The sequence below is a fragment of the Coffea arabica genome, chromosome 2c (assembly GCF_036785885.1).
Source record: "Coffea arabica cultivar ET-39 chromosome 2c, Coffea Arabica ET-39 HiFi, whole genome shotgun sequence".
Lineage (NCBI taxonomy): Eukaryota > Viridiplantae > Streptophyta > Magnoliopsida > Gentianales > Rubiaceae > Coffea > Coffea arabica.
In genome coordinates this window covers 68,398,513-68,420,676 of record NC_092312.1, presented here as the reverse complement: position 1 = coordinate 68,420,676, position 22,164 = coordinate 68,398,513, and the positions used below count along the sequence as shown (strand labels likewise).

Here is a 22,164-nt window from a genome sequence, read left to right as displayed (position 1 = left end):
ATAGACAATAGATTTTCATTCCAATATTGACCTTTACTTGTGAACAATTTTGTTTTCATACCAAATCTAGTTAATTCCTTAACTTCTGAAAATTTGGCTGATATGATTTTTTAATTAGGAATTACAAGGTATTAACAAGGTTGAAAGAACTATTAATAAATTGTGTCATTAGTCTACACAAGACATATAATAAAATTTTAAAATTCTAAATAATTTAGAAAAGTCATAAAATTTATTCAAGAATTATAGAATAAAAAAACACTTTGTACCTAAAGCACCTCAAATAAATTATATAGTTAAGAATTTTATCCTTTTCGAATTTTGAAGCCAATGGTTTGGACAAAAAATTTAAAAAATCCAATAAACATGTACATAATCATAAATTTTTAAATTCATCCACAAACTCTTTAAATTAAGAGAAAATTTTTTGGTCTTTGAGAAAAGCTCAAATGAGTTTGTAAACAATAATGTTGTTTCTTTTTTTTTTTCCAAGGCATCAATCTAGAAAACTATTTTAGAAAATTTTAAAATTTTGAAAAACTCAAATTGATTGAAAACACTTTACAATGAAGGCATAATCTTTTCAGGCTTGAAAACACTTTGAATTTGTTCTTAAACCAATTCTTTTATATGTTAAATTATCACTATTATATTGATTCTATCAACATTGCACATTTACATAGCTTCTCTTTATTTTCAACCTTCTATTATGTGCTTTCAATTTTGAAAAAAAAAGGGTACTTTTGAAATGAAACATCTTCTCTATCTAGAGATGAATTTTTAATAACATATTTTGAAATAGATTGACAATGTTACAAATAGACAAAAGGAGGGGAGACAGGTGATATTTTTTAAAATTAAGGGAAACTATCAGAAACCTCAAGGAAGGTTACTAGAATTTTCCCTTTAGATATATGCTTCAAGTATCCACGTTCATAGAGAATAGGCAATTAACAATACTACATCTTTTATGTTCATCATCTTTCCGCATTTCGTTCTTGGCAGTCTCAAAAGTACCCTAACATATTCCAACTCGAATTGAAAAATATTTAGGTAGACTCAATTTCTCAAACTACTGGTGGATTATATAGCCACAACAATTTTCTTTGCCATCATCTATCAACTCTCCAATTGATTGGAACATCCATAAATAAATCTATGGATTAGGTCTATCCCATTATTTATAACTTCTGTATTTTGTAGTGCATGATAAGATGTTAATTAACAAATCTAGTCTATGCGGGAATGGGGAGCTTTTCAATTGAGTTCTGATTGCTGATGTGGCGGGCTTCCATTGGCCGATTGGTGGTCGTCTGCTTCGTGTGAATTTGCTCGCGTGAATTGGTCGTCCAGCCGATTGTTTCCTTTCTTTGTTTGCTTGGACGTCTACATTGGAAGCCCGCCGCTAAATTGTGGTCCCACATCCTTTGTTTTTTTTTTTTCTTTTTTTTATTGGATTGGAAGTGCTTGTTAATAACCTTTTTTTGGATGCTACAGCCCCTCTGATTCCCTTATTGGATTGGAATTACCTCTAATTACAAATTATTTGAAATTTGTTGTTAATAATCGATTAATAATGCCATGTTTTTAATCATTCAACGGAGCATGTTTAATTAGCATTTTTTCCAATTATTAGCAAAAAAACCGCTTTTTTGTGGTTGTTCAAAAAATCACATTTAATTTGAATTTTTATTACCTAACAAATCACATTTAACTATCAACTTCTTACAATTATTAACATATTTGTAGTTTCCAAATAAATCACAATTACTTATCAATTTCTTGTAATTGACTTATATTAATTATTAACACGTGTTTTTTTTTTTTTGGAATGAGAGGGGAAGGCATTCGACTATTATTATCAAATTTTCATTACAATTTTATTTGGTATCGATTCTACGTAAACAATCAACAATTGAATGCGCTTCCACTGGTGTCATTTATCATTTATGCACGCCACGCACCGCGTTTGATTATTGATTCTCCACTATTAATTGTTATAACTATTTATTTATCTTTTTTATTTGGATTCCATTTTTTTACCCAATAAATCGCATTTAATTACCAATTTTTTATTCTTAATTGTTAATAACTAATTAATGATGTCATTTTTTATTGTCGTTTTTTTGGTTACCCAACAAATCATATTTAGTTCATGACTTTTTTGCAATTCTTAACCAAAAAACAAAAAAAAACCCTTGACCATTCACAAAATTGTGTTTGGTTACCTTTGTTTTCCAGATTTTATTAAGGAAATGCCCTCCTTTATCTTGGGTTACCCAACAAATCAAGTTTAATTATCAACTTTTTTCCAATTGTTTTTTGTTAATTAAGTTCTAATTTTGCTGTTTTATTGCCAGACAAGTCGCATTTAATTACCGGATTTTATAATTATTAAAATTTGTTACCCAACAAATCGCATTTAATTACTGGTTCTAGGTAGTTATTAGCCAAAATTTAGCCTCTTTTTTTGGTTGCGGATTGAATCATATTTGGTTGCCCTTTTTAACAATTGATTGCTAACTAATTAATTAATATTGTTACCTTTTTGTTGCCCGACGATTTGCAATTAAGTACCAGATTGTTGCTATTAATTGTTAGTTAATTAATATGTCTACGTTGCTCTTCCTTGAGAAAAGTGCTTCCCACGGTTTTCAACTAATTACCTGATTGTTGCTATTAATTGTTAGTTAATTAATATGTCTACATTGCTCTGACTTGAGAAAAGCGCTTCTCGTTACTCTTTTCTTCTTTGCCTTTGGCGGTCCTAATAATTAATTGCTTCGTAATTAACAAATTTTATAAATTAACATACTTAATTACCAATTCTTTGCCATTAATTATAGACGGATTTTATTTGTTTCTCGATTTCTTCATCCACCGCTCACATAGTCACATTACTTGTCATAAGCCTCCAGCCTCCTTTTCTTGACAGCTGATTGTACCTCAGCTGAACACTACCTGTCTTATTTTATTATATTGCCCATCCTTTGTCGCTCCATTTACGCTTCCTCATAAGAGTCCTTGTATTCTTTTTGTCCTTTGCTTAGGGTCATGTCTGTAAATCTGCAAGCTACCGTCACCTCTTCCCGTTGTCGCCCATCAGCTCTTTTGCTCCCGTTGATTGACGCTGGCTTCTATTTTGCATTTGCACAGTGGTTATAGAGTTCCTCCGGTTTTCCATGGCAGAATTTTTGCTGCTCACATCATGAACAGTGGTAATTGTGCATCTACTGCTTTCTTTTTCATATTCTATTGCTCTGTTTCTTTGCTAGAGAGAAAGAGCTACCTCATAAGCGTTGTCCTTCATTTTCTTTAGCTATCTTGGACCTTTCTTTTCCCGATTTTTTTGCCTTGGTTTTAATTTGCACTGGTGTTGTTGTCACTGCTTCTTGGTGAGCATCTTGATTTTACAGTTTGGTTTCTTTAGTTTTTTGTCTAATTGTTCGAATATTTTTGAATTGCTGTTACGCTGCTTTGTTTTCTATTTCTTCCTTGATTCTCTACTTTCTTGTGCATTGGTTCGACCATTTTTACTTTTCCCCTGACCCTACTATATTTTTATCACCAAATCAGCTTCTTTTTTTTTGTCGCTCGTGTTTTTTCCCACCTTTTCTTATTGCCTCTTGCTTGCTCGTGGTTTCTTTGATAGCTTCTGCTGTTATTAATTTCTGCGATACTGGACCTCTTTATACAAGCAGGTTAGTTATTCTCATTTTGTTTTCTTCTTGTTCTACTTTCCTCGTCATGTGATAACTAATTAATGATGCAAGAAATCACATTTAGATGCAATTTGTAATGTCATTTTTTCGGTTACCCAACAAATCACACTTAGTTACCATTTTTTTTGTTTGACGAAAAAAATTACCGTAGGCAATGCAATTAGTAAAAGTACTTTCCTCGTCTTTTGCGCCAAAGAAACGATAAGGCGTGTGGGCGTGGCTCGAGGTAACCACTCTCCGCTGCAAATCACCTATCCATGACTCGTTTTTCTCGATCATCTCTCCTCACTTCTCTTTTGTCCATCCAAAATCATCTTTCTTCTCCGTACCAAAACCTCTGAAGACTCATTTTATGAAGAAGACTTCCTCAAATTCAACTCTCCTTTTATCTCCTCCTCTTCTATCTAATTTTTTCCCCACTATTGGAAGCTGAAAATCTGATACCAGGTTCTTTTATATTGTTAATTTGCTATTTTTATGCCTAATTTCTTACTTCTTTTGGACCACAATTTTTTGTGTGATCTTGTAGATCGCTCACTATTTTTTCAACTGGCTACTCACAGGTTTTATTTTCTCACCTTCATTTTCCCTTTTCTATGTATAATTTCTCCCTTTTTTGCTTGCCATAACTTTTCTGTATAATTCTTTTTTTCTTTTGGGAACCACAAAAAATCTCCCTCGGCCTCTGAGAAGAGGAAATAAAAGGGTGTTCCAAAAAAAAACAGGCAAGTCTCCTTAACTCGCTAAACAAAATCATGATCTGTTAATATTTTGTTTTGTTTTCTTATCACCTAGATGGACATGATTTGCATATCTTGAAGACTAATGGAGCGCGAGAAGAAGGAAAGAATAGTTCAGTTTTTGGCAAAATGTTCACTTCAGGTTTGCCTTTGGCTTTTTTTTTTTTCTAACATTTTTTGCTGATCTTTCCTTGGCTAAAAGCAACAAATCACCTTTCCCCCTTCCTTTGTGTCCTTTATATGTTATGCTTTTGGATTTTATTACAAAGGAATATATTCAACTTGAAAAAGTATTGCGTCGGTATGAACTGGTTATGAAATTTTGGAAATGCATTTTAGACGTTTAGTGCTTAATGTCTGGTTGTTAATTGGGAAACACAATTTCTTCACTTCATGCTAACCCTTATGCTTTATTGTCATTTTCTTGTTCCTTATTGTGGTCTCACATATCCTATGATAGATGTGATGGTCTAACATATTAATTATCTATACTCTCTCATAAGTTTGAAATGTTTGTTGTAGCTTGAGATGTTAAGATCTGCGAATTCTTTTCTCAAGGTGAGCATTGTATCGGCTCTCTGTTTTTTTCCTATAGAGAAAAGTTAATATAATTTCATTTTTCCTAATAAATTGGATTTTTCTGATATTTATTTATTCTAAATTTTTGTTAGATGAAGGAACAAAGCAAAAAGGAGACTAATTTTTTTCATTTAGCCTTAAAGGTATGTTTTGATGTTTTAGTGTTCTCTTCATTTTTTTCTTAGCATTTTACTATAATTTTCTGGTCACTTTACCCTATTTACTATTCTTGAAAAAAATGGAGTATGAAATTTTGTGAAGGTACTGCATTTCCTTTAGATTTAGAGTCAGTTCCTTTAGTTTTTACCTATTTTAGTAAATTCATCAATAAGAGGTTGCAAGTCTTCTTTGGCTGCTCCATTCCAGTAAGATCTTTATTCAATGTTTAATAGCAATTGTTTTCACCCTATTTCATTGAAAGTTATGATTACTGATGAAATCATTATAAATTTTTTTCTCTGCTTTGATGGTGTCATTTTTGAATTACTCTTTAGACGTAGTAATTTCTAAGAAAATGATGTACATTGACTGATTGTAGCTTTTGTTACTCGTTGTCCTGTACCTTCTAATGCTTTCGTGTTTGAGTAGTTGGAATGATGTAACTGAAATGGCTAAAAGAACCTCTAAGATAAGATCTTTGTATATAGAAAAAGAATGTTCATGTGCTCCAGCCCAGTTGTAAGTTTAAATATTGCCGCTCTAAATTTCTAGCCAAATTGTGTATACTGGGGAATGATCAATAGGTGGTGATTACTCCTTAGCTTCTCTACCTTTTCTCAATTAAGCAACTAGAATTTTCTAACACCTTTATGTAAAAAAGAAAATTAAAATCTAAGAATTACATAGAGAATAAATTGCGTTTCAGGATTTAAAAAATAAACTCTAACAAAAAACCAAACTAATATATTGAAATTTCTCTGTAGCTTTTGCTTGATTTTTTGGAGCTTTTTGTTCTGTCATTGAGCTTTTTAAGAAAGAAGAGAAAATTTTCTTTTAGTTTAAATTGATGTCCTATGTTCATTCATGTTGTCTTGGCGAAAATGTGGCATGAATGAAATATAACTGCATGATTTATAAGCCAAAATGCATGTTGTTTTTTATTTTCTGTTCTTTATTTATTTACCTAGCATTCATGTTTGAGAAAAATTGGCTGGCAGGAGGTATTTATCAAAATAAGATGGTGGCTCAAAATGCATCTGCTATTTGTCGGCTTTCTATTCTTTATTTATATATCCAACATTAATGTTTGAGAAGAAGTTGAATGGCAAGAGATATTATTCAAATATAATGGTGGCGCTCAAACTTAGGAGTACGGAATGTGTTCTTGATGACTTTGTTTTATATTTCATGCTTTAGTATTTCCTTAAAATTTTGCAATGAAGTGTGGCAAAAATTATGGGTGCGTCACCTGTGATTTAACAAGATTGTCATTCTACTATTTACACAAAATGTTATTAAATTCTAATATAATTCCTTCTTGGCAGATCTGATTGATATTTAGATAGCTGGAACTTGGAAGCTAATGGAAGCTCATGGTTTTTTTGTCATGAATGCTTGATACTTTGTTTTCTCCTTTCCAATATCTTTAGCAAAAGTCATTATTTACGTCAACAACCACTTGCTATAGTATAGATATCAAACTTTGTGAAGATTTTTTTTGAAATTTTCACTACTAATACATAGTTCCACTAGAATTGGCTGATTGAACGCGGCACTAGAGACTAGATAAGAAAAGACGAGAGGCATTTCTAGATATAGCAGTCAATACTTCTAGATGAATGTATCTTATATCTTAAATTGTAATTTTTCACAGGTAATGAGATGCATTGTACCGTTGGGGAGCTTACCTCAATTATGTGTTATTATGCTCTTCAACTTTATTAGTATTATTTCTTTTCTTAATTGAAATGTTGACAAAATACTTCATTATCTACCACGTACAGAAAATGATAAAAAAATAATTTTTAGTTGGAAAAATACATCCAACGAGGGCTCTGGTCATATTAGCCTTTTAACTTCCCACTGGGCATATTAAACTTGTAACATCACACCGCACATGGTGCGGTGTTCCTCTCCTAGTTAATATTCTAAGAGTTCTCCATCCAGGCTGACAATTAACAAGGTTGGGTTGATTATGTAATTGCCCAAAACAAGTGAATCAAAATTGATGCTGAGCAGGTCTAAAGAAACCTTCTCTTTTCACTCAAGTGCATCTTATATTAAAGCATCCTAGCGTGAAATTTTGACTAGGCCACAAAATTGTTTACGAAATTTGATGAATAAGAGTTCACTCGAACACATTCGGGGTCCACAATTTTCGAGTAAAGATGTTGAATATGGATTTATGCACATCTTCTTCGCGCCGCATCCCATTCTGAAGATTGTGACGTAGATTGACGCTAACATCATCAAATTTTAGGACCAGTCCATTGTAAATTACTGTGCTTCCACAGAATTTTAGGACCAGTCCTTCCTATCGTTTTAGTAGAATTTTGGGACCATTCCTTCTTTATTACGTCCTTGCAAAATTAGCCATGTTCTAATTGAGTCAATTTGTTGTCCACTAGCATGCCTCTCATTCATCAATCCCAGCCATTATTCGGCCTCTCTGGATTTCATCATCCGTCAAGATGTTGTAGGATGGGGGAAGATTTTGGGGGACAAGAAAAAACTGAGAGTAATTCTTCTTATTTTAATGGAATTTATTTTTGCAAATTGATTGTAGTAAACATGATTGAGGTGGAAGCAGTGCACTCAAAGTGGCAATATTTTTGGTTTCAATTATATTACAATTTGACAGAAGGTATCTTTCTTTCTGCCCTGGATGTGTTCGATAAATGCCTATATGAACTGCGTTTGTATTGAGTAGGGTTCTAGCGCGGACGGCCAGATTGATTGCCGCCACCGGTGAAAAAGAGCAGACAGAGAGAGTGAAGCAAATTTTTTCTTTCTTCCTTCCCCTTCCTTTTTTTCTTTCAATTCTTTTTTTACTTTGACAAGACCCTTACGGGTTACAGTGTGCATCGAACCAGTCAATCTCAGAAAATCCAGCAGCAATTGGAAGGAAAAAAATAACCATCAGCCTATCAGCCTTAGGCTAATGGCCACCACAAAGCCTTTAAGACTTTGGTAGGATGGGAGGCAAGATTCGCCACAGTTGTAGTTCTTAAAAAAATTCAGATGGGTGTGTGATAGACCTGTCTGGTCCGGTGGTGGTTCTGTCCCCATCGATCCCCCCATAGGTCCAGTTGGATCTCCCTCATAGTTAAATTAGAATAGAGTAGGATTAGGAGTAGGGTTGACGATTGATAAAAAAAAAAATTTTGGAAGGAAAAAAAGATTAAAAAAACCCAGCAGCAACACTGTTACTTTGATACTTATCTGATACCCATGTTTCTCTTGACCGTTAGTTTTGTGTCATCAGTTTGACTGCTAACTAGGAAAGCCATCGGCTCTGCCTTAAAATTTGTCCGCGAGAGTCATCCGTCGGACCGATCATATTCTGCGACCGACCAAGCGACTAACCAGGTCTGTTTGGTAACTCTTTTTAAGGCTCGTAAACTCCCATGAACTGGCCGCGTCAAGTTTGAACTTGGAAGTTCTTCACGAGTCTAGTCCGCGAGGGATTTGCACGTCCGCAATTCAGAATGCATTAGATGAGGGTAAAACAAATCCGTTTCATTCATTTCACTAGTTTAGTAAGTAAGGGGGTATCAAACGCTCTACAACGAAATGGGAAAGCAGGACGACGATTACAGTCGAATTGGAGCTATTTGTTTGGAGACTAAGCAACTAGTACGATCATTATTCTTTCAAAAAAATTCTCGCAATAAGGTGCCGTCCTTTCGCACTTCCTCCTTGCCTACGTGACTGAAGCCAGTGAAAATTTTCATCAACTAAATGCAACATATGCATCGACTAATAAAGCAGAAACAACAGAATCAGAGGCCCAATTAATTCATGATTGTCTCCAACAAAAAAAAAATGAAGAAGAAAAACTTTGTTTGCCAAGCTAATAAACGAGGAATTTTTTTTTGACTTCGATTCCCAGGTGGCTTGAGTTTACAAAAAGTCGCCAAGGATGATATATCACGAGTTTGCTACTCACTACCTGAATAATTAGAGGTAGACGTAAAACGCTGTTTATGCCAAAAAGAATGTACAGAAGTGAATAATTAATCACCGTCCACTAAGAAACACTTGCAGCTATATTACAGCCGTACTAAAACTTAAAAAAATATATGTATTTGCTCAAGGTCGGTCAGATGTAATTCTGAAACAAAAACGCATCTCTACTTCCAGTGTAATCTAATCTCTCTTCTACTTGTTCTGCTACCTCCGTTTGTACCTGCATCAGTAACAATGGTCTTAAGAACGCATTTTGAATAGCATTGCCCATTTCCAACTTCCAGGCCCATGCAGAAGATCAAACTGCTATTGCGCAACTCAAGTAACAAGCTCAAGTCAATACATATGTGACAATATGATATACTCTCCAACCTCTGACGTCCAAAAATCTTAACATTAGGCATAACCAGATCCTATGTTTTAGTCACTCGCATGGTCTTTTAAAAACTTATGAGGCAGAGTTTATCTTTGGAGTACTCAGCATTCGGCCAGTGTATCAAGACTCTACATATAGGATATGACGAGAAACATGACCAGATTCATACCTTGACTTGCTTTTGAATGAGGATTTCTTCTTCCCACCTCCTTGGGGGTTTCTTTTCTGTTTTTTCTCACTCATGTCACTCTGAAAAAGCTCCCGCATCTCTTCCATTCTAGATTGGGTTTTCTGGGAAGGATGTTTGGATTTCTTTTCCACCCTTCTTGTAATTTTTCCAGCGTCAGTAGCCCTTTTCACAGCTTTCACAGCTTTTGCCCGCCGATAAGCTAAATCAACAAGGGAAATTCCAGCATTCTCTTTCTTACTTTTGTCAATGCCCTGGAGGGGAAAAAAATTATTGCTAAACCCAATACTCGAGAAACTAGCTAAAAGAACAAAAGACAGTCAATTAAAGAACTGTAAATGATAACACTGGCAAAGAAAGTAAAGCAGGTCAGCAACAAAGGAAGCTACAACGTGCATGCAATCATAGCAAGAATTTAGTCATAAACAGTCAGAGGCAAAAAGTAAAGAGCAAGAGTACATACCTGGAGAACTTCACTGTCATCTTCCAGTTTCTCTCTAGCTGCTTCCAACTTCCTCCTTTTCTTTCTAGGAAGATTTTTCTGAAGAAAACAATCAGATAAAAATGTGTATGACAACTTACGCCCACAATTTTGTACTTGTGTCAATAAAAGATAATACGAACCTCCCTATCTCGCTTTCTTTTTTCTTTCATCTTAAGATCTTCAGCTTGTTCAGCACTAACTAGCTCATTTCCAGGATGCTCCCTATTTTGCAACAATTCCTAGCAACAGAAATCAACATGTTATCTCCATATCAAATACTTTCCGCCACAACCTTGCATTAAGGAGACAAACCGAATCCAGAGTCCATGACTTAACCAGATACCATTAATGAGAATTAGTCTTGTCCATGCAAGTATAAAAGCAAAAATGGAAGATTCAAGCAACAAAGAAATTCAAAAACTACAAACTACAGGGAAGCTAGCAAATTTGATGTTTTATAAACATGGGTCACATAGGGGAATAGTCAAGAAAAAAAAATGTATGTGCAGCAAAATCAATTGCAAGGTTTCAAGCACAGCTGAGGGTACTAAATCATGATCCGTATTTACGAAACCAATACGGGTCTGGCACAAAGGAGTAGGCTATGCCATCTGACCCTTCCTGACACAACGCCTTACAATTGCAGCAATCTCATGAATCCTGTTTGCCATTATGGAGAAACAAAAATGGGTTCACAAAAATAACAGAAACCCTCTACAAAGAGAAAATGAGAAGGAAGAAATGGAGATTCTGGACAAATGTCACAATTTTCACATGAGGACCTTGAGACAAGTGCTACTGTTGCGGCAAAGCCAGAATACCTGATTCTAGGGGCAACAAGTCACCTAAACATTATTTCTGTGAGAATAGTTGAAACAAAATGGGAGAATAAGCAGATGACGGAATCCCAGGAGGGAAAGTTGAATTTTTGCAACGAGATGATTATCAAAATCTTCAAGGAAAGAAAAAGGAGCATCAGTGATGATGATTAAGATTCTTGAGAGGTGGCTGAGAGTGGCGGCTGTGTGTTTTTGTTCAAGGTGGAAGATGACAGTGAACAGTGGTCATGCTGCGATGAGAGAAAAAATGTGTTGAAGATTGAGTTGGGAATTAGGATTTGGGGCTGATGATGAAGATAAAAGCTTGAGGAGTGTGTTGGCTATGTCGTTTTTAGGGCAATTGAGGAGTGAGGAAGAGGACATTGATTAGCCATGTTTGGGCCTTTCCTCAAATTTGTTTTGGGACTTTGGACTTTAAGCAATATTTGGGCCCTAAGAAAAAACAAATGGGCTAGTTATTAGACTAGCTTTTGGGATGAAAAAAACAAACAGACTACCAACTTTTCACAATATAGACCCTGTGAAAATAACAAACGATTTTTCTATTTGTTTCATACTAAATATAGAGTATAAGCAGAGAAACTAAGAAAACGAGGTCAGAAAAAGGTGTCCACAGCTAAAAACCACAGTACCAGAAGTGTGGTATGTTTCCAACTGATCAATAACACACAAAAACAACAGAGACAATAATGAATTCAGCAGTTCCAAAGGCCTCAACGGATAGTAAACCAATTCTAATGAACATTCTCTTATTCCCCACATAATGACTTAAAAAATGATCAAATTGAAATCTTCATAGAGCCAAGTAGTGAAGCTTGAATAGTGCAGCAAAGCATTCAAATCAGCACAACAATAGTCAAGACCAATGATCCACAAACCATCCAAGTATCCCATCATCAAAATTGAAGCATAGATTCATACTTCCATAGTATCCCCATGGAAAGTTGAAACTTACCTTGGCCGCCTTTGCAACAAGCTTTTTCTCCTTTTCAGTAGCAAACCAAGTTCTTTTAGGGCGCGAGTAAATTTCATCTTTATGTGCAATCATGTTTTCAGCCTGCAATGCATTGAGGAATTCCTGTTAATATTTGTCAAAATGATACCACAAAAGATATGTGTCTAGTTCCAGCAGGCAACAATGCAAGTGCCATGGAACAAGTCACACCAGTTTTGAAATGATGCTGGTGCCAGAATAAAGTATTGTCTACTTTCAAGTCAACTGTTTCACAAAATATACCACGAACAAGCAAGTTGTTCTCATAAATATCAAAATGGAAACTAGAAGAAAGGAAAGGTGATTAACCTTAGCGGCTTCCATTTCTGCTTTTCTCAAAGCCATTTCTTCCCTGCAAAAACCAAATTGATGTTGAAACAAAAGACACAAGTTCAATAAAATACAGGTTAGTGTTAGAATATTGAGAAACCTCTCTTCCTGAAGAATTTCGGCAACTTGGTCTTCCATTTGCTCAATCATTTGAGACCACTTAGTTGTGGACTGCTCTGCCACAATTCGGCTCTTCAACCTGGACCCAGCTCTTTTAACCTGCCAGAATGTATCACATTTACATTTACCAGCATAAACATCCTTCTCAAGCAAAGAATGTACCATCTCTCTTTCAGGTCTAAACTACTAAAGAAAAAGGAGGGGTTAAAAAAAGAACTTGCACCACCAAAATCATCTGAAATGAACTTCTCATGTAGTGATTCATTCACAAGGACCAACACTGATTGATTGGCATATTTCTCATTCAAAAATGCAGCAGGGTATCAATCTAGGGGGAAAGGCTTAACGTTAATATAGAGTTATAAAAATCTTAAGAACCATGAAATTACTCAAATTAGTGGCTAGAAGCTTGAGAGGTATCAGCAGGTATGTTGCAGTCCGAGATGGCATCACATTGCAGAAAAAAGAATCACAGCCAAAACCAGCTACTTGCAGGCAAGATCTCAAAACCATTTTTACCTTTTTGCCTTTAGAAAAGTGTGGCTTGTGGGCATGACCAAAATCCAAAATGGTTCTGACTTGTAGTGCAATATTGAGTTTCAATCATAGAAATTTCCCCCATCACTAGATGTAATGGAGCTTAGCAATATCATATTTAGTTAAAATACAATTACCAATCACTAGAACACCTTCTCATTGAAGCATAAAAATCACAAACATGCACAAAATGCAAAGCATTTTACAATTGCAACTCTGCAAAAAGAAAATGAGGCTCTTACAATGGCTTTCAGAAGAGACCGATCATTGTCAGTCACAAAAGTAACAGCATACCCTTCCCTACCAGCTCTAGCTGTACGACCGACTCGATGAACATAACTGGAAATAAAATTAAGAAGAAAAAATTAACAGAACAGACAGAATTCGAAGATACAATCAATCCAAAGAAATTCAATTCTCAGAGACCAGGGAAGGCTCCAAAGAACAACATATGCATAGAAGAAACTGCATATGGCTGCATACAAATACGGAATCAAGAAGAGCAAAACAACTGAAATCATGTAATTCCAAGCAATTTTTTGGGGGGACCAATATTACAAACCTTGTAAGGTCGCGAGGACATGCAAAATTGACAACTGTTTGGACTCCAATAATGTCAAGTCCCTAAAAAAAGAAAAGAAGTTAGGCCATAAGCACGTGATATTTTAAATTTGTGTTTTAACTGCACTGCCGAGTTTTCAGACTGTACAATATATAGACAGAATAAAGAATTGAAAGCAATGCTAAAATAAAACCCTACAAAAGATGGACTAATTATCTTACTCGAGCAGCAACATCAGTTGCAATCAGAAAATCCACTTGTTGCTTCCGAAAAAGTTCCAAAGCCTACAGAAAAAGTACCAATTAGAATATGCTAGCTGAACAGTTACAAAGTAACCTACTTTAATTTTTAAAGCAGGATGCAGGATGCAAAGTCTCACGTCTAGGCGTTGAGCCTGGGTCAGATTTCCATGAAGCTCAGCAGCTTTTAAGCCAGCCAACCCAAACAAAATTTTCAACCGATGGGCAGCCTGCTTTGTCCCACTACCACATGAAAATGAAATTTCTGAGAAAATGTAGACTTAAATCAACACTAACCAGTGTTAAGACCTGGAAGGTTCTCAATTATCTGAACTCATAACATGGATGATGTAAACATAAAACATAAACTCGAATAACCTATTTATCAACCATATTTATACACCAGGAGTCAAACAAAAATTTAACGAATGAACTCGTATCACTTTATCTGCGGAAACCTGAAAATAATGACTTTAGATGTGAATGTCCTAGAGCACAGAGCAAGAAGTACTGCCTCCTGATTCCCTTCACGCATCCGGCGTATCCTAACCACCCTACATAAATGAAGAACAGGATAATAAATTCACAATGTCTAAAGAAAACCAAGTTTTTCAGAAAACCAGTTGACATGGTGAAGAAAATGAATAGCGATGTAGTACACAATAAAAATACAAGGCTCTAAGAACCCTTTGCCATCAGCATAAGCTGCTAAGTGCCAAAGCATCTCTGGGATGACTTACTCTTCAGTTAAAGTTGCTGGCCTTTTTGTGGATGGATCGGCTGAAAGTCGCAGAGGTTTGTTCAAGGATAGCTTGATAAGCCCATCAACTTCCTCTGTCATGGTAGCTGAAAATAGCATGGTCTGTCTACGTTTAGGACACAGTCTTACCTGAGACAAGCCCTCCAATAATCACTTAAAGAAAGCACACCCAAAGTACAAAAACAACCACAGAAGGGATTATTAAAAACGATTGAAAGAAAAGAAAAGTATTAGAGGAGTTAAAGTAAAATGGATTCTCATTGCAAAACTTCCTAAAAATGCCCATTCTCCATACAAGGAAAAAGACACAGTCGTCAAACATACCAGCTCACGAATTTCAGCACTGAATCCTAACTCCAGGAGACGATCCGCTTCATCAAGGATCAAAACAGCAAGCTCATCCAAATCTATGGACAGAGAATTGCGGAGATGATCTATCATACGTCCTGGAGTAGCAACAACTATATCCGGCTTGGACCTCAAAGCTGCCTCTTGCGTCTGAAAATTGCTCAAGGTTAGCAAACTTTCTCTGGTAGACAACCAAATGCTATGAGTAGACAAGACATGATAAACCATCAGTAGTGTCAAAGTAAAGTCCTTGAAAAAACACTAATAGTTAGATAATGTAATCACATGAGGAACTGCCATGATCTGGTACCTCCATGCATTTTTTAAATAGAAACTGAGACTAACAAAATTCCCAAATATGTACCACCAGTCCCTACAGAAGAAAATTAACTTCAACCCTGGGCAATTGTTTCTTCTACTTTTCCTTTTCAGCATTTAGGGGCAGAAGGGAGGAAGTTCTGCATACTCTACCCAATTCGTATTTGCAAACAAATGCAACCAAGTTCCAACTATTACCCATTATGTGATACAAATGCCTAACTCCTATTCACTAGTAGCATGCCACCTTTCCATCTAACTCCAAACTAATGTGAAGCTTGACAATGTTTTAAGCTTACTCATATGTAGAACCAAATTCAGCTCAAAATCCACTCTAATTCTAGAAGCAAAGGCAGTGGGGGGAAAAAGGAAGTAAAGAATGCATTGACTAGCATCATACAACCCAAAAGATATGGGAGAACTGAAAACGAACTAAAGAGCGTTTATCTGGCAGTCAATACAACTACATTTAAAAGATGCAGCAAAGTGAAAATGAATGATAAAAAAGCATAAGATGAGATGGCATAGTTCTCTTGCAAAGCAAGCATGATAAACAACAAACCTTCAATGAAAGCCCACCAACCACCAGACAACATCTAATATCTGTCATGAATTGAGCAAGCTTTTCTATCATGCTGTGGACCCTGATTCAAATGGTTGAATAAAAATTAGCCAATCAATTAAATATAATTCAAACATAAACCTGAGCAGAGAAGTCAGTGCACCACTTTTATCATCATTAACATATTTCGGTTGACTTTGAAAAGAAAGAAAGAGTTTTATTGAGGAGAAGAAAAGACACAATTAAGATCATGGGGAATGATTGAGGAAATGGAATAAAACTGTTCTAATTTTATATGACAAATCAAGTGAATCGACTGACAGCCTAATCTCAAAACTTACTGCACAGCTAACTCCCTTGTTGGCGTCAGAATTAGAACTCTAGTGGCAGGGCGATTCTTTGGACGGAAATGTAACCTTTCCAGTGTTGGCAAGGCAAAGGCAGCCGTCTGCATGAGCAAAGTCAAACAAGAAAACATACCAATAACTGCAATTAATTTTTTTTAATATCTCTTTCTTATTTCTACAATTTTTTTAATCTCTTTCTTATTTCTACCAGCATAATGGCATAAATACAGCATACATCAGTTAAAAGAAACAATAAGCAAATAAACCCCTTGAAACATCTCCATCTGTATATAAATTCCATGGACCTGTTATTGCACTTCCAACTTTTTAAAAAAAAAAAAATTCTCTCTTTTTCTTCCAATCATAATGGCAAAAAACCAGCATACATCGGTTAAAAGAAATAAGGAAATAGCCCATAAATATCTCCATCTGTATTATATACCTTCCCTGAACCTGTTATTGCACTTCCACATATATCACGGCCCGCTAATGCCAACGGAATACATGCAGCCTACAACAAAAGATCCTCAAATATTTATCATCTCACAAAAACATAAGACTACTGGATGCGTGACTTTATCATATATCCATCAAATTAAAGTCACATTTAAAAAACCAAAAGAAAAAAATGGAAAAGAAACAGAAACCTGAATTGGTGTGGGCTTGGTATAGCCCAATGCTTCACAAGCTCGAAGTAAGGGCCTCGAAAGATGCAGCTCCAGAAATGAATTTGCGTGGTAGGAAACTTCCTCCGCCGACCCAAAGAATGGTTTTTTATCGCTGACAGCATTACTATTAGCCATATCATCATCATCTTCCTCCCTATAGTCCTCCTAAATTTTAAACCCATAAAAATTATTATTATTTGAAAAAAAAAAGAATCTTGACACTCCAGCATTAGCTTCAGGCACTCTTCTCTTACTTTATATTAGCCAAAATAATACAAATACCCCCAAGTTTAGGTTTTTTAACAACTTAAATGCCTAGGTATAGGGACAGTTACAAACTAACAAAAAAGTATTACTTTCTAGCTTCCTTTCAATCATACTAGTTACTATTTGGAGTACATATTACGGTTTTAACCCAAGAAACAAAGCAAAAAAAAAAAGAAAGAAAAGTATTTTTATCACGTTTACAAGATAATACCATAAGAGAAGTGTGAAGATCATAGTGTATGTATGAACTTGATAACATGACACAAATTTTGACAATTCAATCAGTAGAAAAGTGAAGGTGGATTGCGTAACTTCCGGGATTAAATACTGAAGTAGGGGTGAGCATTAGCCGGAATGAATTAGATTCCACTAGCCTCATTCAAAAGAAGGAACAAGAAAAGGAAGAATTACTGTCTAGGTAGGTTTATCGAAAAGGCAATTCCACCCAAAAGAAAAAGGAGAGAAGAAAAAATGAAATGAGAAATTAAGTGGGGGTTGAGAGCTACTAACTTGACGGTCAGGTTGGGAATCGGAGTCGTGGTCGTGGTCGTGGTCGTTGTCAGAGGTGGGGATAGGCGGGGAGGGGGCAGGGGCGGATCGCTGTTGGAGGAGGGCTTGGGAGATTTTGAAGTCAATGGAAGTGGTGCAGCGGCGGGCATGCTCATCGGCAACTGACTGGGAGTAGGAAGAGAAATCCCAGGGAGAGTGCTTGGATTTTTTATTCTTTTTAGCTGGAGAAATTGATATTTCGTCTTCCTCCTCGTTAACGGCATCGTTTTCCGCTTCTCCGTCTTCTTCGCCTGAGTCGTCCTTACTGTCGTCACGCTCGTACTCGATTTCCTCATCGCTCGGGGGTTCAAACAAGAAATTTGAAGCCATTGAGTGGCGACTAGCGAGATGATGTTGTGTTTGGTGACTTATGGGGATTCTCAATTTCAGCTTTCAGGAGGAGGAGGAGGAGCTGCTGCTTTTTTGGACCTTACACACCAGCAGTTGCCTTTTGCTGCGCTGCACGAGACATATTGAGGGTTTTAGCTAAACTAGCAGAAGAACACCGTGCTTGCGCACGGTGAACAATTTAAGTGATGCCCACAATGAGTTGATATTCATGTAATTTATGGATTTTTTTGTTTTGTATAATCAAGGGTGCAAACGAGCGGAGCCGAGTCAAATATTGAACTTATCGAGTCAGGCTCAATTACTGTACACTCGAGCTCGACTCGAATAAGTAAGAAGTTGGCTCAAGTTCGACTGGATAAGGCTCGATTTACTCAACTCGACAAGAGCTCGAATTGGCTCGAAAATTTCTGTCACTAAGCACATAATTTTTAAACGCAATCCATCCAGCTTGCATTTTCTAACAGGACAAGCTAAAAATTACCCCAGAATGAGAAAATAAAAAGTGAACAATCAAAAACTACAAACCAAAAGTAATTCAATCAAACAGAAGGTATATTCCATGAAAATGTATGTAAGAAGTTAAGAAAAGAAACCCAATATTCTTACCAATCTTCAAAAAACAGTCCCTAATAATAATAACAGATCCAAATTCAAAAAAAAAAAAAGGAGAAAAAAGTACATTGACAGAAAGCCTTCTTCCAATCAATAATCAGTACAATCTTAATTCACCGATCATGATATAGAAAACAATTCAATACATGCGAAGGTCCAAATATATTCTAAATAAATTGAGAGAAATTGGGGACGGAAATGGGAAAGAAGAGGCGATCTAATTCTAACGAAAGCTCTGTCGCCATTAACAGGAAAGAGGAAATTAATAAGGGAAGAAGAGAAAGGGCAACCTGTTCGCTATGCCTGTTCGCGAGGCCCTCCACCAATAGAGCTGATGAAATGGGCGTTGGAGAGAGCGGCAGTGGTGGGAGTCGGAGATTGTTCGCTTTGCCTACCGTAGCTTCTAACTGGGAGTCGGAGAGAAATGGCGGCAGTGGTGGTGGCAGAAGTGGCCAACAAACTGCGAGTCGGAGAGAAAGAGCTCTTCAATTGAAGGCCGGCAGTGGTGGTGGCAGAAGTGGCTTGAGCCTTGAAGACAGTGGTAGCGGCGGCTAGGGCTTGCTTTTGATTTGGGGAAAGAAGAATGCGGACAGCAGAACAGCCGAGTGGGAAGAAGGAGATGTGTTTGTGACTTTGGGTCCACCGTCCTCCACTGTCTTGGTCCTCGGCGAAATTGTTATCTAGTTTCTAATTTGGTAATTAGTTATATAAGTAGAGATATTTATGTAATTTCCTATGGCTCACAAGCCATTCGAGCTTTCGTACACATGACTCGAACTCGACTCGTGTTATAAACGAGCCGCTAGAACTCGACTCGAATGTTGACCGAGCAACACGAGAGCAGATCGATTCGTTTCCACCCTAGTATAATGAATGCAACTAAGGTGGTATAATTATTAAATATATAATAAATAGGGTTTCAAATTTTTAGGGCTAATACATAGAATTACGGCTGTATAGTACTATAGTATCATAATAAAAAAGAGTGAATGGCATAGTAATGGATAAGAAGGAGTTTCATTAAAAAGGATGCAAATTTCATCCGTGTGGATATTATTTTTTGGATAGAGATACTTATTAAATCATTTGTTGAAATGAGGTATAAAAATTGGATTAGTTATTTTGTAATATATATTTGGATTTACTAATATGCGTATTTGGTTATGCACATATGTATATTGTGTGGGTCAGAATAATTGGATATTTGATTTATATTTAATTTCTAAATTTTGTTTGAAAGAACTATAAGGGAAGGACTAAATTTACACCCTTATATACTAAATCCACATTCTATCGGCTTATTATATAAAGACTTTTTAAATTATTTAATTAGTTGTTCACATAACAGAAAGAAGAATAGTATTATGTTTTCTTGCATCAGGACACTCAGTTCATGCTGCCGCATCAATAGCTACTAATTAGTAACTACTTAAAAAAAAAGAAAACTTTGGGTAAAAAAAGAGAATAAAAGAAGGGGAAAAAAGGGAAAGAATACTCTATTATAATAATAACATTATTATAAAAAAGCAACAACCTTGTAAAAAAAGAAAATACTGTAGTTTAAAAAAAAAAAGAAATCGACAAGTGTTTTTCTTTCCCTAGAAATACTTAATTTCTACAACGTTATTTTTCATTAATTAGCTACTAATAAAGAAAAAGGGAAGAAACAATGTAACAACACAATTTTATATTCTACTATAATAATAGTATTATTATTGTTGAAAAAAAAACGGCAACTTTAGGAAAATTACTGTAAGTGAAAAAATATCGTTAGTATAAAAAAATGTAAGCATGGGATTTGAATTTAGGAAATTTAATTCCTGCAGCCTTATCAATAACTACTAATTAATAACAATTTATTAAACACAACAGCCCTATTCCATAATCTACTATAGTAATATTATTATTAGTATAAAGAAATTGAAACCCTAGGAAAATAACAAATATTGTAAGCCAAAAAAAAAGAAAAAAAATTGGCATTGGATTCGTCGTCAAGTTAGCTAATTTATGTGACATTATCAGCAAGTATTAAAAAAAATAATAACCACTTAACAATGTGATGGAAAGAAAACACCAAATATTGTTAGTACCAAAAAAAATAAAAAGTAAGCATGGCATTTGAATTCTGGAGAGTTAATTCCAGCAGCCTTATCAATAACTACTAATTAATAACTATTTATAAAAAATTGTTAGCTAAAAAAAAAAGAGTAGATGTGGGATTTGAATTTCAGAATGCTTAATTCCTAAGATTGAGTAAAAGAAAGGGAAAAAAGAATGAAAAAAAGGAAAGGAAATATAAAAATAGCAATCTTGGGATAAAAATTAAGGATGATGTTAGAACCAAACCTTATATTATATTATAAAAATTAAGGATGATGTTATCTAATAGTGTGATATATTGTTGAAACCAAAAACTTGATAATCCAAGAAACACATAATTCAGATGAAAATGATAGAATTCTCATAGAAAACAAATACAACAAAGGAATAATCAAATAAGTAAAGACACCAATCAATCTTTAGGCCATTGTTGCTGCTCTCTATACATTTGCGTGAGCATTGTTTATTTTACTTCTACCATGAATGACGAAGCCTTGACCGCAGATGTGCAGATACTTGGAGCCTGTTTCAAAAGAAATATTTTGGATTTGTTTGTTTACCATTAAGATTCTAGCTCTTTTTCCATTCGGTTTTACAACGTATTTTTTACCATTATTAAGTTCAAAAAGATTATAATTCCTTTTTCATTAGATTTTTTGGCAAATTTTTTTTTTTTGGATTGTTATTGGATCACATGTTTCTCATGTATTCGTATATACATATAGTGCATCAAGAGATAAGTGATGTAGCGGTATATCATAATACTTGCCTTCATATCATAGTTACTATTTCTGAATTAACATCAATTTGAGTAACAATTGTTCTTTAACCGAGCGAATTTAAAAAATTGAAGCAGCTCAGGTTTTGTTAACCGCTTGTACCAGTGTGGATTTATCACCATCTTTGGTGCTTCTCTTTGTGCACCCTTCCAGTGTCATGCTTGAAGGCTGGAAACAAAGGGAACTTGGAGACTTTAGGCAGGGATTCTCATTAAGAATTGAGAAAATAAAAGACCCACAAACGAAAGACAACTATAAATCACACTTAGCAACTATAATCTTCTGCACGTCACAATACAAGAGATTGAAAATTCCTGGTAAGTTCTAATATTTTGCGCCAACTTCATAAAAATCATAAAAGGCTTGCTGCCTAGAGAAAGGTCCTGTTTATCACGTGATGCTAAAGCCAGCCAAAATCCTTTCAATTCAAAGAACTATGAAACAACATTAAAAAAATAAAATTAAAAAAATTCCAGGTTTAGAAACATTATCAGCTGACCAGCTCAGTTAGATTATAACAAACGGTTTGAATAGATTCATTAGGCATCTCAAAAAACTGATGGAATTTCAAAAAAAGGTTCAACGGTCAAAAGGGTAAGAAGCATCCATTAATCAACCTAAACGGTACAATAATACAATCCCATTATTTACTGCAAAAATAAATGT

The 22,164-nt window shown here is 35.3% G+C and overlaps 1 protein-coding gene and 1 long non-coding RNA gene across 4 annotated transcripts; one reads left to right on the top strand and one right to left on the bottom strand.

Moving 5' to 3' along the window:
• The first annotated feature begins 3,954 nt into the window (after positions 1-3,954).
• Positions 3,955-6,903, top strand: LOC113727539 (uncharacterized). Its single transcript, XR_003457849.2, has 4 exons — positions 3,955-4,604; positions 4,985-5,020; positions 5,134-5,184; positions 6,526-6,903. It is a non-coding gene; the product is annotated as an uncharacterized lncRNA (long non-coding RNA).
• A 2,264-nt stretch (positions 6,904-9,167) lies between these two features.
• Positions 9,168-19,269, bottom strand: LOC113727537 (DEAD-box ATP-dependent RNA helicase 28). 3 transcript variants are annotated; one of them, XM_027251762.2, is made up of 20 exons: positions 18,910-19,269; positions 17,618-18,110; positions 16,820-17,005; positions 16,615-16,683; positions 16,167-16,273; positions 15,826-15,907; positions 14,922-15,095; positions 14,578-14,726; positions 14,296-14,391; positions 13,978-14,080; positions 13,820-13,882; positions 13,599-13,660; positions 13,279-13,375; positions 12,480-12,598; positions 12,359-12,401; positions 12,011-12,112; positions 10,357-10,455; positions 10,196-10,273; positions 9,715-9,986; positions 9,168-9,389 (listed from the first exon to the last, which is right to left on the bottom strand). In XM_027251762.2, the coding sequence occupies exons 2-20, from the start codon at positions 17,984-17,986 to the stop codon at positions 9,374-9,376; spliced, it is 2,286 nt and encodes a 761-aa protein (XP_027107563.1). In that variant the 5' UTR covers positions 17,987-18,110; positions 18,910-19,269; the 3' UTR covers positions 9,168-9,373. The 3 variants fall into 3 exon arrangements, with proteins under 3 accessions (XP_027107563.1, XP_027107562.1, XP_071932316.1); XM_027251761.2 differs by having other exon boundaries at positions 17,618-18,115; positions 18,910-19,268; XM_072076215.1 differs by lacking the exon at positions 17,618-18,110 and having other exon boundaries at positions 18,910-19,212.
• Positions 19,270-22,164: the final 2,895 nt, after the last annotated feature.